Here is a 15,910-nt window from a genome sequence, read left to right as displayed (position 1 = left end):
GATGGAGAAGAAGATTGAGAAGATGGAACACATTCAGGAGTTCAACTTAAGTCATTTTAATTTGAGATGCTTGTTACATATCCAAGTAGAGATGCCAAATAGGCAACTGGATATACAGATCTCTGGAGTTAAGGAAAAACATCCAGGTTGGAGATGGTATTTGAGCATCGAGAGCGTGTAGGTAGCATTAAAATAATGGGACTGGGTGAAATCATCGAGTCCCTACTTGAAAGTGAGTACGACAGAGAAGAGATGTGAGTCCTGGGAATTTCTTATGTTTGGAGATTGCGAAGATGGGAAGGAACCAGCACAGGCTACTGAGGAGTGCCAGTGAGATACCAAGGGAGAGTGGTATCCTGGAAGCCAATTGTAGAGTGTTTCAAGGAGAGAAGGATGATCAGTCTTGTTAAATGCTGTCGATAGTTTTGAGTAAGACAAGGATGAGGAACTGACTGTTAGACTTACCAGTGTGGAAATGCTGAAAGTTTTTTATTAATATGTCAAAATATAAACTCTGAAAAATATTGTCTGCTTTTATGTGAAGAGGAAAAGGAATATACATGTTTAGAACTAGAATTATTTGGGGCAGGAGTCCTTAGTAGTAAGTTGGTTCAAAACAAATAAAATTTGTGATTTTCTGGTTCTGAGCCTACATGAGAAAAACAAAGGCTGCTATAGCCTAAAATATGATCTAGCTAATAACATACAGCATTGACATTGTGTCCAAATCAGTATACCTTTTCTTAAGTTGTGAGCTCCCAAGGGAAAAAACTCTGTTTCCTCAATTCAGTTAATATAACACTTAACATGGTACCTAACTTTGTGGGAAGATACAAATAAGTGTGATTCTTGTAAATGATTTTAATAAGTTAAATTCTTATGTATTTATATAGGAAAGAATTTGTAATAATTTACTCAAGTAGCTGGGTATAAGTGGAAATAACGTATCCATTAGTTATGTATGTATGGTATAGTAGAATGCGGTAGCAGAAAGATTCCTAGAAAGTAAAGCTTTGGTTCATTCCTGCCTCTGCCACTGATTGACTCTGTGAATAAAGAATCAAAGACTTGGCTATCTAGAATCAGCTGTCAGTACCTAGTTAGGTGACAAGAAAATGTTTATGTTGGCATTAAAAGGATAGTAAAGTCATTTTCTGTGCAATGATTTCTTAAAACACTTTTCTCTTTGAAATTAAGTTTAAATATCTGATTTCATTCTTTTAATATGTTATATAGTCTTAGTTTGTAAGCTATAAACAAGTTTTGAATTTATCCATACTATCAGGGATACTCTCTCAATTTGACTTAGTCATTTAGCTCATATTTATTCAGCATCTGCTATATTCCAGACTGATACAGATGCTAACAGTATACCTGTGAAGAAGAGAGACAAGGACTCTATCTTATGGAAGTCTTATGGAGTAAGACTGCTTTCAGGGGACCTCGGGGAAAAATAGAATTTTTTAACCAAGAAACACATTATCTGAGGTAATCTCATTGCTCTGTCTTCTGTAGTTTTTTGTTTCAACCAGTACTTAAGAGCAGATTCGTTCAGCATTGAAAAAGTTCTGCTCTCATTGAACTTACATGCCAGTTGGGGAGAGGGAAGAGTATAAAGACATATAAGAAACAACGAGTAAAATACTTTCATATAATTTAGAGGTCATTGTCATAATAATCGTAGGATATGACAAGAGTTATAAATAGTGGAAATAGGCTTATTAAGTATGTGGGTAGCATGAAACTTAGATAAAAATTACTAAATTGAGGGCTTTGTAGAGTCACCTGTGTAGTTTCATCTACTGTCCATATATGCCTCATTGCCTGAAGTGGCTTCTGTGGGCTCAGCAGGTTTTTACAATCCATGACTTTAAAGACCACCCTACTATACCAGGCTAGCCCTGGTCTGTTCACATAGAGAGGCAAGGGTCTGGAGAGAGAGAGCAGAAGCATGCAAGGCCTCTTGCAGTCTAAATTGGTACAGAATTGTTTTTGTTACATTCTATAGGTTAATGAAAGTTAAAAAGGCCAGCTCAGGTTGAAGGCATGGAGAAACAGGTTCTAGCACCTAAGTTTTGCCTCGGGCCTTATTTTCTGTGAAACTCAGACTATGAGATTGTCTATCATGCTACAGTTTTGTTTTGTTTTGTTTTTTCTTTAGCCAATGTCCTTGAATATGCTTAAATTTTTTTGGTATAAGTACTATTAAGGTATGATTAATAAAAATAAAACAATACAACATTGTAAATCAACTATACTCCAATAAAAAAATTTTTCAAATTATATATAGTCCCATTACCTCCACAATAAAACAGTCCATTATTTTCCAATTTTCTTTTCTAATGCTTTTCCATATACATAAAACATTTTGCAGTAATTCCTCCTTGACTACTTATCATAATATATTCAGCATTTTTTTCTTTTTTAACCTCACCCCAACATGATAGTCATTACCACTACTGAATTATCTTCAAAAATGTTCCTAATGGCACAATACTCAAATTTTGAGAGATCTGACAGATTATTTTCATTTTTGTTCTATTATTGACTCTGTGGTTTTACTATTAATGATACTCATAAAAATTTATATATAAAGATTTTCTGACCTCTGCTTTTCTAACATGTAGCATGATTGAATAAAAGATCAAAGAACTTGATATGAACAATCACTTAGTATAAAATGTGTTGCAAAATATAGTCACTAACAATAATCTGATTGTTAGCTTTATAATTTTGTGCAGTTTATATAGAAGAGATGAATTGTTTGATTTGTTCACTCAAAAAATATTTGTCATATGCCAGGCATCATTGTAGCCTTCTTAAATACAAATACAAATAAAATATGGAATTGACCTAAAAACAACAAAAACAAAAACACCCTGCTTCTTCAGATACAACTGCTTGCAACTTGTGGTCTGTGGTACTTTTGCTAGTTTTATATCTTTGTATATATATCTTTTCATCAAGGGCTCCTTGTCCTAAAGTTTCCTTCACTGCACTCCCACTTAAATTTTTTCTTTCTGCTTATAGTCCAGTCAGTTGAAATATGTACTTAACCAAATCAAGTGATATCTATGAATGGGTATATATTTTTATCTTATACTGAACAAGATTGAGAGAATCTTTTCCCAGCCAATTTGAATTGCTTATTCACTTATTTTAAAAAATTTTGATTTTCAAAATATGCTTTTTTTAAATGTGCCTTTTAAACTTTCACTTATTTAAGAAACGCCAGTATACTTCTTTGTAATCTACATATGGTAGATTTGTATCGTCCATTGTATTTTATTTTTTACATTTTTCTTTTGAAATAATTTTAGACTCATAGAATTTATAAAATTATTAGTACAGAGAGTTCTCCTGTACCCTTTACTTATTTTTCACCAATGATAACATCTTACATAACTGTAGTACAATTATCAAAACCAGGAAGTTGACATTGGCACAATGCTGTTAATGAAACTACAGTTCTTGTTTGAGATTTCACCAGTTTTTCCATGCAGTCTTTTTTTGGAGGATGGGGGTTCATAGTCCTATGAAATTTGATCACATGTGTAGATTCTTGTAACCACCAATAACCACCACCACAAAGTACAGAACTATTTCATCACTTCAAAGAAGCTCCCACATGCTACTCCTTTATAGTCACACTCTCACCCTAGTCCTAAGCCATGATAACCACTGATTTGTCCCCATCACTGTACTTTTGTCACTTAAGAATATTATGTGAACAGAATCATGTAGTTTGTAACCTTTTGATACTTTGTCACTAACCCCTAATGCCCCTGAGATTCATCAAAGATTTTGTGTGCAAGGATAGTTCGTTCCTTTTTATTGTTGAATAGTATTCCATTGTATGGATGTACCACAGTTTATCAGTTCACCCAGTAAAAGGCGTTTGGGTTGTTTTCACTTTGGAGGTATTACAAATAAAGCTGCTGTGAACATTTGTATACAGATTTTTGTGTGAACACAAGTTTTTATTTCCCTAGGACAAATATCTAGGGGTGCAATTGTTGGGTTGTGTGCTACAAGTGTATGTTTAACTATGAGAAACTGCCAAATTGTTTTCCATAGTGACTCTACCGTTTTACATTTTCATCAGTTTCTCCACATTTTCATCAGCACTCGGTAACATCTGTATTTTTAAATTTAGCTTTCTAATAAGTGTGTAGTTATATTTGCATTTTTCTAATGGCTAATGATGTCCAACATGTTTACATGTGCTTATTTGTCATTTTTACCTTTGGTGGAGTGTCTCTACAAGTCTTTTGCCCATTTTCTAATTGGATTGATTGTTTTCTTACTGATGAAAGGTGTCCTTTATGTATTCTTGGTACATTTTCTCCCAGGCTGTAGCCTGTCTTTTCGTCCTCTTAACTGAGTGAAATACAGTGCAAAAGTTTTTAATTTTGATGAAGTCCAGTTTATCAATTTTTTCCCTTTAATGTTTGTGCTTTTACTGTCTTATTAATTCCTTGCCTAACCATAGGTTATAAAGAGTTTCTCCTATGTTTTCTTCTAAAAGTTTTATAGTTTTTTTTTTTTCACATAGATCTTTGATCCATTTTGAGTTAACTTTTTTATAAGGTATGAAATTTAGGTCAAAGGTCTTTTTCTTGCTTATAGAGGTCCAGTTATTCCAACAGCATTTGTTGAGAGGCTGTTCTCCTCCATTGGGTTGCTTTTGCATGTTTGTCAAAATCAACTGGACGTTGCCAAATGCTGGCGAAGATGTGGAGCAACAGTGCTGGTGGGAATGCAAAATGGTATAGCTACTTTGGAAGGCAGTTTGTTAGTTTCTTACAAGACTAAACATACTCTTATCATTACAACCCAGCAATCACTCTCCTTGGTATTTACCCAAATGAGTTGAAAGTTTATGTCTGAACAAAAACTTACACAAGAATGTTTATAACAGCTTTATTAATAATTGCCAAAACTTGGAGGCAACCAAGATGATCTTCAGTAGGTGATAGGTGAATAGATAAATAAATTATGGGACATCCAGACAATGGAATATTGTGTAGCAGTAAAAAGCTATCCAGACCCAGAAAGAAATGGAGGAAACTTAAATGAAGGTCATTTTTTATTTCTTTCATCATTGTTTTATAGTTTTAAGCACACATATTCCATATTATATATATACTTAAGTATTTAATTTTTTGGAGTGATTGCAAATGGTATTAATTTTGGTTTCCACTTGTTTGTTTCTAACAAAGAGAAATATGATTGATTTTTGTGTGTTGACCTTGTTTCCTTTGACCACGCTAAACTCTCTTATTAGTTCTATGAGTTTTTTGAGAATCCCTGTAGTGTTCTACATAGATAAACATTTCATCTCCAAACAGGGACAGTCTTATTTCTTCCTTTGTAGTCTGTATGTTGTTTCTTTTTCTTGCCTTATTGCACTGGTTAGGATTTTAAGTACTGTGTTCAATAGGAGTAGTAAAAGCTGTATTGATTTGTTTATATGTCATTGAAGATTTTTGCATCTCTGTTTCTGAGGGCTGTTGGCCTGTAGCTTGCTTGCTTGCTTTTTTTTCCCCTTATTGTTGTTGTATTGTCTTTATCTGGTTTTGGTATCAGGATAATGCTGGCTTTATAAAATGAGTACTTCCTGGAAGAGACTGTGTAGAATTGGTGTTATTTCTTTTTTAAATCTTTGTTAGAATTCTCCAGTGAAATCATTTGTGCCTAGCAATTTCCTTTTTTGGAAAGTTTTAAACTATTAATTCAGTTTCTTTAGCAATTATAGATAGGACTATTTAGATGATCTGTTTAATCTTGGGTGAGTTTTGGTAATTTGCGGTTATCAAGGATTTGGTCCACTTTAACTTGTTGAATTTAAATCCAAAGAGTTATTTTTAGTGTTCTCTTATTATTCTTTTAATGTCTGTGGAGTATTTAACTATATTCTCTGTTTCATTCCTGATATTGGTAATTTGTGTTCTCTTTTTTTTTTTCTTTGTCAGAGTTGCCAGATGTTTATCAATTCTGTTGATCTTTTTAAGGAACCAGCTTTCAGTTTTACTGATTTTTATTTATTGCTTTTCAGTTTTCAATTTCATGGATTTCTGTTCTATATTGTATTTTCCTTCTGCTTGCTTCGTGTTCCTTTTGCCCTTTTCAAGTTTCTTGATGTGGGAACTTAGATTATTGATCTGCAGTTTTTCTTCTTTTCTAATGTAATCTAATATAATCATTCAGTAATATGTATTTCCCTTTAAGCACTACTTAAGCTACATCTCATAAATTCTGATATAGTTTTATTTTTATTCAGCTCAATATATAGTTTAATTTTCCTTATTACTGTTTTTGACCCGCAGATTATTTAGAAGTATGGTGTTTAATTTTCAGGTGTTTGGAGATTTTTGTTATCTTCCTATTAGTGATTTCTAGTTTAATTCCATCATAGTAAGAGAACATACTTTGTATGATTTCAGTTCTTTAAGATTTTTTATGATATAAGATATAGTCTGTCTTGGGGAATGTTGCATATGCCTTGAAAAGAATATGTATTCTACTTTATCAAATGGAGTATTCTGCAAATGTCAATTTAAATCCATTTGATGTATGGTATTTGTTTGTTATCTTATATCCTTGCTAACTTTCTGTACTGTAGTTTGTCCCTTACTGAGAAGGTTTTGAAATCCCCAACTGTAATTGTGGATTTGTGGATTTTTCTTAGTTCTATCAGTTTTTACTATGTCTTTTGAAGCTCTGTTCTTTGGTGCATACACAGTTAGGAAATGTTTTATCTTATTGGAGAAATGACCATTTTCTTTTTGTAGTCTAATCTCCCTCTTTGTCCCAGGTAGTTTTCTTTGCTCTGAATTTTATTTTGCTATTAATACATCCACTCAAACTTTCCTTGATTAGCATTTGCATGGTATAACTTTTTCTATACTTTTAACCCTCCCCCTTTGTTATTAAATTTGAATTGAGTTTCTTGTAGATGGTATATAGTTGCGTCATGTTTTTAAAAACTCATTCTGACAAATTCTTTTAATTGGTGTGTTGAGAATGTTTACATTTAATGTAATTATTGCTACATTTGGATTTAAATGTGCCAGTTCATAATTTTCTTTTTGTGCCCTCTGTTTTTCTTTTTTCTCTTTCCCTGTCTTACTCTGGGTTACTTGAACAAAGATTTCAATTTATCTGTAGTGTTTTTGAGTATACTTCTTTCTATATTTTTTCTTGTGATTGTTCTAGGAAATACAACATACATTCTTAAGTTATCATAGTCTACTAGTATCAACATTTTACCACTTCAAATACAATGTAGTAATCTTAGCATCACTCAGGTCCTTTCACTCTCATTCCCTTGTCATATACTTGTCTTAGTACCTCTATATACATTGACAACCACCTCAGAGATATCTTCTTTGCTTTCAGCAGTCAAACATAATTTACAAAACTGAAGAGGAAAAGAATTGCCAGTTATATTAATCCATATTATTACTCTTTCCATAGATCTTTCTTCATTCCCGATGTTCTAATTTTCATTCTGTTTGCTTTCTTGTCTGAAGGTCTTCCTTTGACAGTTATTTTAGAGCAGATCTGCTGGCATCAAATTCTCTTTGTTTTCCTTCATCTCAAAATGTCATTATATTTCCTTCATTCCTGAAGAATGCTTATGCTGAATGAAGAAGGCTTTTTGACTTCTTTTCTTTTTCAACACTTGAAAAATATCACTTCCTTAGGCCTGTTTGATTTCTCATGAGAAATCCACTGTCATTCAAATCATTGTTCCCCTATAGGTTTATGTTGTTTTCTGGCTGCCTTAGTTTTCAGAAATTTTATTATCATATTCTGGGAATGAATTTCTTTGGGTTTTTCCTGTTTGGGATTTGCTCAGCTTTTTGTCTCTATAAGTCCAACCCCTCTCCGCCAAATTTCAGATGTTTCAGTCATTGTCTCTTTAAATAATTTTTCACCCCCATATCCATTCTTCTCTTCTTCTGGGATTCTGAAGAAACAAATATTAGACGTTTTGTTTCTGTCCCACAGCTTACTGAGGCTCTTTTGAGTTTTTTTTTTTTTTTTTTTTTTTGCGGTACACGGACCTCTCACTATTGTGGCCTCTCCCGTTGCAGAGCACAGGCTCCGGACGCGCAGGCTCAGCGGCCACGGCTCACGGGCCCAGCCGCTCCGCGGCATGTGGGATCTTCCCGGACCGGAACACGATCCCGTGTCCCCTGCATCAGCAGGCGGACTCTCAACCACTGCGACACCAGGGAAGCCCTCTTTTGAGTTTTTAAAATCTCTTTTCTTTCTGCTGTTCAGATTGGATCATTTCTACTGATCTTTCTTCAAATTCACTGAGTTTTCAATAATCTCCATTATCCTATTGAGCCCCTCCAATGAGTTTTAAAATTTCATTTATTATGTTATTTGGCTCTAAAATTTTCATTTGATTCTCGATTTACCTTTTATTTCTTTGTTGAGACTTTATAGTTATTTGTATGTTTCCAGAGTATATGTAGTTGTTGGAGCATTTTTTTTTTGGTTTTGTTTTTTGAGACCTGCTTTAGAATCCTTGTCAGATAATTCCAACATCTGTCATCTCATTGTTGGTATCTGTTGATTGTCTTTTCCCATTCAAGTTGATATTTTCCTAGTTCTTGGTATGATGAGTAATTTTGGATTACATCCTGGACATTTTGAGACTTATAAAATTTTGATTTCTTTTTAAGCCTTCTGTTTAGCAGTCAACTTGTTTTGTTTCAGAATACATGCCCTAACCCATTTTTGTGGTTTTTGGTTCCAATATAATTTTTTTTCTTTTACATCTTTATTGGAGTATAATTGCTTTACGATGGTGTGTTAGTTTCTGTTTTATAGCAAAGTGAATCAGTTATACATATACATATGTTCCCATATCTGTTCCCTCTTACATCTCCCTCCCTCCCACCCTCCCTATCCCACCCCTCCAGGCGGTCACAAAGCACCGAGCTGATCTCCCTGTGCTATGCGGCTGCTTCCCACTAGCTATCTACCTTACGTTTGGTAGTGTATATATGTCCATGCCTCTCTCTCGCTTTGTCACAACTTACCCTTTCCCCTCCCCATATCCTCGTCCATTCTCTAGTAGGTCTGTGTCTTTATTCCTGTCTTACCCCTAGGTTCTTCATGACATTTTTTTTCCTTAAATTCCATATATATGTGTTAGCATACGGTATTTGTCTTTCTCTTTCTGACTTACTTCACTCTGTATGACAGACTCTAGGTCCATCCATCTCATTACAAATAGCTCAATTTTGTTTCTTTTTATGGCTGAGTAATATTGCATTGTATATATGTGCCACATCTTCTTTACCCATTCATCCGATGATGGACACTTAGGTTGTTTCCATCTCCAGGCTATTGTAAATAGAGCTGCAGTGAACATTTTGGTACATGACTCTTTTTGAATTATGGTTTTCTCAGGGTATATGCCCATTAGTGGGATTGCTGGGTCATATGGTGGTTCTATTTTTAGCTTTTTAAGGAACTTCCATACTGTTCTCCACAGTGGCTGTATCAATTTACATTCCCACCAACAGTGCAAGAGTGTTCCCTTTTCTCCACACCCTCTCCAGCATTTATTGTTTCTAGATTTTTTGATGATGGCCTGGTGTGAGATGATATCTCATTGTAGTTTTGATTTGTATTTCTCTAATGATTAATGAAGTTGAGCATTCTTTCATGTGTTTGTTAGCAGTCTGTATATCTTCTTTGGAGAAATGTCTATTTAGGTCTTCTGCCCATTTTTGGATTGGGTTGTTTGTTTTTTTGTTATTGAGCTGCTTATAAATTTTGGAGATTAATTCATTGTCAGTTGCCTCATTTGCAAATATTTTCTCCCATTCTGAGGGTTGTCTTTTGGTCTTGTTTATGGTTTCCTTTGCTGTGCAAAAGCTTTTAAGTTTCATTAGGTCCCATTTGTTTATTTTTGTTTTTATTTCCATTTCTCTGGAAGGTGGGTCAGAAAGGATCTTGCTGTGATTTGTGTCATAGAGTGTTCTGCCTATGTTTTCCTCTAAGAGTTTGATAGTTTCTGACCTTACATTTAGATCTTTAATCCATTTTGAGATTCTTTTGGTGTTAGGGAGTGATCTAATCTCATACTTATACATGTACCTGTCCAGTTTTCCCAGCACCACTTATTGAAGAGGCAGTCCTTTCTCCACTGTACATTCCTGCCTCCTTTATCAAAGATAAGGTGACCATATGTATATGGGTTTATCTGTGGGCTTTCTATCCTGTTCCATTGATCTATCTTTCTGTTTTTGTGCCAGTACCATACTGTCGTGATTACTGTAGCTTTGTAGCATAGTCTGAAGTCAGGGAGCCTGATTCCTCCAGCTCCGTTTTTCGTTCTCAAGATTGCTTTGGCTATTCGGGGTCTTTTGTGTTTGCATACAAATTGTGAAATTTTTTGTTCTACTTCTGTGAAAAATGCCAGTGGTAGTTTGATAGGGATTGCATTGAATCTGTAGATTGCTTTGGGTAGTAGAGTCATTTTCACAATGTTGATTCTTCCAATCCAAGAACACAGTATATCTCTTCATTTATTTGTATCATCTTTAATTTCTTTCATCAGTGTCTTATAATTTTCTGCATACAGGTCTTTTGTCTCCTTAGGTAGGTTTATTCTTAGATATTTTATTCTTTTTGTTGCAATGGTAAATGGGAGTGTTTTCTTGATTTCACTTTCAGATTTTTCATCATTAGTATATAGGAATGCCAGAGATTTCTGTGCATTAATTTTGTAGCCTGCTACTTTACCAAATATATTGATTAACTCTAGTAGTTTTCTGGTAGCATCTTTAGGATTCTCTATATATAGTATCATGTCATCTGCAAACAGTGACAGCTTTAGTTCTTCTTTTCTGATTTGAATTCCTTTTATTTCCTTTTCTTCTCTGATTGCTTGGCTAAAACTTCCAAAACTATGTTGAATAAGAGTGGTGAGAGTGGGCAGCCTTGTCTTGTTCCTGATCTTAGTGGAAATGCTTTCAGTCTTTCACCATTGAGGGCAATGTTGGCTGTGGGTTTGTCATATATGGCCTTTATTTTGTTGAGGAAAGTTCCCTCTGTGCCTACTTTCTGCAGGGTTTTTATCATAAATGGGTGTTGAATTTTGTCGAAAGCTTTCTCTGCATCTACTGAGATGATCATATGGTTTTTCTCCTTCAATTTGTTAATATGGTTTATCACATTGATTGATTTGCGTATATTGAAGAATCCTTGCATTCCTGGAATAAACCTCACTTGATCATGGTGTATGATCCTTTTAATGTGCTTTTTAGGGGTATTCTGGTCTGCCCTGTTTGTATGCCACCCCAAGGCCAATCTGAAAAATAGGTGATATTCCACACTACAGTTCAGTTCTCAAAGCATTTGTTGTTTTCATTCTGGTTGGTTTCTTGCTGAGCTTCTAAGGAGTGTGCTTGGGAATACACAGATTGAAAGAATCCCTTTCTCCAGCTCCCTCCTCTCCATAATTTTCTCCTTCCCCCTCTAGTTGTGAAGGAGTGGTGTGCTGTCTCTTTGCTAACATTTGCTTAGTGCACGGCAGGGGATGATCCACAGGATTCTTCCTCATAGTACAGCTTTTGCACCAGTGGGGAGGGAGAGGGCTACCACTTCTTGGCTGACATTTACTAAGTACAGGGTGGGGATGGTCAACAGGGCTCTCCTCCATAGTTTCCATGGCTGCAGTACTGATGCCAAGGGGGATGTGTACTGCTTCTCTTCAAGTTAGTGCAGAGCTGGGTGGTTGGCAGAGTTTTACTCTACAGTCTTTGTGGCCTCAGTGCCAGTTGGGAGGGGTGGGACATGACTTCTTCTGTGGTGTTCAAGTGGAATAAGGAGGGGTATAGTCAAAAGGGTTCCATCCTGCAGTGCTATTCTCTTCATAGTCCTTTGACTAGAGACAGCAGACTTTTCTTGGACCTTGTTTTAGTCCATGCTTATTGGTGTTTTGTGTTTATGGGCTTCTCTACTGCCCAGGCCAGGATATATAGGAAATAAAAACAAAGCAAAACAAAAAACCCCTAGAGTACTAACCACCAGGTCATCTGCAAACCAAGGTTCCTAACCAGTCTGCCTTCTTTTCTCTACCTTTCAGAATATTCTGCTAGTTGCTTCATGTATTTTGTCAGGGTTTTAAGTTGTAATTAATGTGAGGAACAAGGTAGAGTGGGCTTATTCCATCTTGTATGGAATCAGAAGTCTTGTTTATTGTAATTCAAGATTCAATATTGTAAAGCTTTCACATTGGCATTTAAGGTAAGACTAAGGAATATATTTAGTATATATGGTCTATTGATGTGGTTTTTTAAGTAAATAATTATTAAATGTGATAATCATCATTATAATCTTATACCAAGAATAGATCTTATTAGGTTAGTGCTGTCTCACTTCCATCTCCCCTCATCTTTTCAATCTTTGTGGATCATTTTGGGTCAGTCATGTTACCAGTGAACCTTTTCTACTTCTAAGAACCTTTAATCCTTCTCACTATCAACTAAAAAAGCTACCTTTGCAGTTCCTAGAATCTGGTAATTAGCTGCAGATAGAGCAGTTTTACCGTAGTGATTAAGAATATAGGCAGTGTACCACCTACATTGGAATCTTAGCTCTGCCACTTTTCCAGGATCACAAAGCTAATTACTAAAAATATTTCTGTGCCTCAGTCGTCCCTGTGTGTAAAATAGAGATAAGAATTTGTCTCATAGAGCAGTTATAATGTTTGTAAATTCCATACAATAGTGCTTGTACATAGAAAGCGCTCAGACATTAGCTGCTGTTGTGATTTCTCCCACTTTTCAGCTCTTAAAAACATTTGCAGTTTGGTGACTTGCATACCTGTCTTACCTCTTCCTGTTAGATTGTAAATTCCTTAAAGAGAGAGCCCGCCTTGTTTATTATAATTTTTCAATGGATTTTGCAAAGTAGAAGGTGTTCGATAAATATTTACTGTATCAAATCTTAGGAAAATAGCAAAATTTTCAGTAAGATTGTTTTTCAGAGCCCATTTACTTAATATAAATTTATAACCTAAAGTAATATAATACTCTCTCTGTATTATATTTCAGGAATTCTAATGAATCATTGATTGACCAGCACCATTTTACCAGTTGGAATGAGTTATCAGAAATGGGCATAGTGCTTTTAGATCCAACACGTAACAGATGGCGATTACTTCTTGAAGCCAACACCTTTTTTGATTGTGTAGGATTTTTGTCTCTTCATCTTTGAATTCCAGTTTCTGCTGTTGGCAGATAAAAGGAGTTCATGTAGTTTTTGCCCAAGCTTGAGTCACCATGAGTAGTAGTTTAGGAAAAGAAAAAGACTCTAAAGAGAAAGATCCCAAAGCACCATCAGCCAAGGAAAGAGAAAAGGAGGCAAAAGCCTCTGGAGGTTTTGGGAAAGAGAGCAAAGAAAAAGAACCTAAGACCAAAGGGAAAGATGCCAAAGATGGAAAGAAGGACTCCAGTGCTGCCCAACCAGGGGTGGCTTTTTCAGTTGATAATACGATCAAACGGCCAAATCCAGCACCTGGGACTAGAAAGAAATCTAGCAATGCAGAGGTGATTAAAGAGCTCAACAAATGCCGGGAAGAGAACTCAATGCGTTTGGACTTATCCAAGAGGTCTATACACATATTGCCATCATCAATCAAAGAGTTGACTCAATTAACAGAACTTTATTTATATAGCAACAAATTACAGTCCCTCCCAGCAGAAGTGGGCTGTCTAGTAAATCTCATGACACTTGCTCTAAGTGAAAATTCACTTACCAGTTTGCCTGACTCTCTTGATAACTTGAAGAAGCTGCGGATGCTTGATTTACGGCATAATAAACTGAGAGAAATTCCTTCAGTGGTGTATAGGCTGGATTCTCTTACCACTCTTTACCTTCGCTTTAATCGAATAACTACTGTGGAAAAAGACATCAAAAACCTGTCAAAACTCAGCATGCTTAGCATTCGAGAGAACAAAATCAAACAACTACCTGCTGAAATTGGTAAGAGGCCTTGGGTTACTATTATTGTTTGTAGTATTTGTTATGCCCAATAATTTTGTCCAGTGCTTTTCCATATCAGAAAATATCTGATACTTGTCTAAAAAACAGCTGGTTTCTAAGTTTTGTCTTCTTTATGGTTTACTTTAATCAGTTATAGCGGTATTAATAGTACATGGTTTGAGATTATTTTATAGACCTAGATAATTAGTTAGAATGTATATGTAATTGGGCCTTTTTCACACAAATCTAGTCTGCTTTCATTTTCATTGGAAAAAAGTAAATTTGAAGCAGAAAAAGAATTTTTACCTAATTTTTTAATTGTTACCACCTGTTTTTAAAGTATTTACAAGATATGATTATATAAGATGCTTTAAGCCTGCATTTTCTCATTCTCTGACACCTTCTTTTTTACCTAAAAAGTGTTTGTTTAAATTCATATTACTTTTCTACCTAATTTACCACAAAAGATTGGCATATCAGAGCCTTGTGAAGAAGTAGGGTTGTAAGAAAGTTGAAAAGAAAATTTCATTTTGAAAGTACTTACATGTTCATTAAAAACAATCTAAGGATACAGAAAAGTAGAAAAGTTAGCGATAGTTAATGCCAACACTTAGTATTTCGGTAGATTTCATTCTTGTTTTTATATGTAAAGCTAAATTGTACTGAAAAAAGGGGACTGTTTTTAAAAGAATAGATAGTAGAATAAAAAATAGGAAATACACATGTGTAAACAAGTCAGTAAAAAGAAGTTAGTTGTTTTGATATTTTTAATTAAAAAAAAATTTCAGCAACTTTTGGAATGTAGTCAACCGTTGACTTACCGATTTTGAGAAATTGATAGACGGTATTATCTTTGTGGGCCCTTTTTATGAGAGTTTGAAAAATTGACATAAAAATTGATTATACAGCTTTTAAAGGGAAGTTTCCCTTTTTTGTGTGAAACACAAATTTATTCTGAATAAAACAGGTTAAATATATTGGTTGAGCATTGGTCTTATAGTGGGTGATGAAGGAAACTTTGTTTTTAGGCTGTGCAGCTATGTAGAGATATAATATTCTCTGGGTGTTTCAAAATTTTTATTTAGCTTTGAGAAAGATGCAGTTTAAATTTTAGGTATGGTGTTCTATTATATTTAGCTCTAACCAGACACTTAATTTAATTTTGGTTTAATTAAATGTATTTAGAAAATCCACAGTCATTTTTCTCAAGCAATGTACTTGTATTTATAAAGTGTGACACACTTATGAGATACTAAAATATCCCTAGGAATTCGAATGGATATGTTCCTTTCCATGTCTTCAGATAACAATGTGGTTGTTGAATGACATTTGATTTTTGTACCAGATTCAGTCAAAATTTGACCTGTTTGTATGACTCATTGTAGAATAGAATTATAAGCTGTTGGGGAAAGAAATGCTGAATTTTTATGTAGAAATATAAAATGTTATTTCCAGTCTTTGTACTTATTGTTGTTTTGTGCATGTGTTACACTCCATTCTAAAATGTTGGCTTTCATTCATATGAAAGTCTTTCTTTGAGGATTTTTTTTTTCTTTAGAAGATGTTGTCAAATTACCTGGGAATTAAGAACATGCATTTCTTAAGCAAGAAATTATTTCATAGGACTTTAAATTTACTTCACTTTGTTCTTGAGCAGATGGTTACAACATTTTTACTAAAAAGTGAATTTATTTTTAAAAATTGGCAAATTATATTTAATTAAATGGTTGATTTTTGTGACTGCCTAATCTTTGGAACTTTATTCCTAAATTTGTAATTTATAAAATAACCATTGATTTGTTTTTTAATGAGCACCCTCCCACCATTAGTGACATTGAAGTTTTGTGTTCCTGTAATTTCTGTATTTCTATAAAAATAGTAACTTCAT

General features: G+C 34.5%; 1 protein-coding gene across 5 annotated transcripts in view; it reads left to right on the top strand.

Annotated features, from left to right (window-relative positions):
- The window catches only part of SHOC2 (SHOC2 leucine rich repeat scaffold protein), a 114,153-nt gene that overhangs the window by 53,924 nt on the left and 44,319 nt on the right, over positions 1-15,910 (top strand). For all 5 annotated transcript variants that reach the window (XM_079899375.1, XM_079899378.1, XM_079899374.1 and 2 more), the window contains one exon: positions 13,092-14,022. In XM_079899375.1, coding sequence (XP_079755501.1) covers positions 13,320-14,022 — 703 coding nt within the window. In that variant the 5' untranslated portion in view covers positions 13,092-13,319. The remainder of the gene's footprint in view (positions 1-13,091; positions 14,023-15,910) is intronic.

Source organism: Stenella coeruleoalba (genome assembly GCF_951394435.1).
Source record: "Stenella coeruleoalba genome assembly, chromosome: 16".
NCBI lineage: Eukaryota > Metazoa > Chordata > Mammalia > Artiodactyla > Delphinidae > Stenella > Stenella coeruleoalba.
The sequence above is the reverse complement of the archived record's forward strand: the minus strand, read 5'-3'. Positions and strand labels throughout refer to the sequence as shown.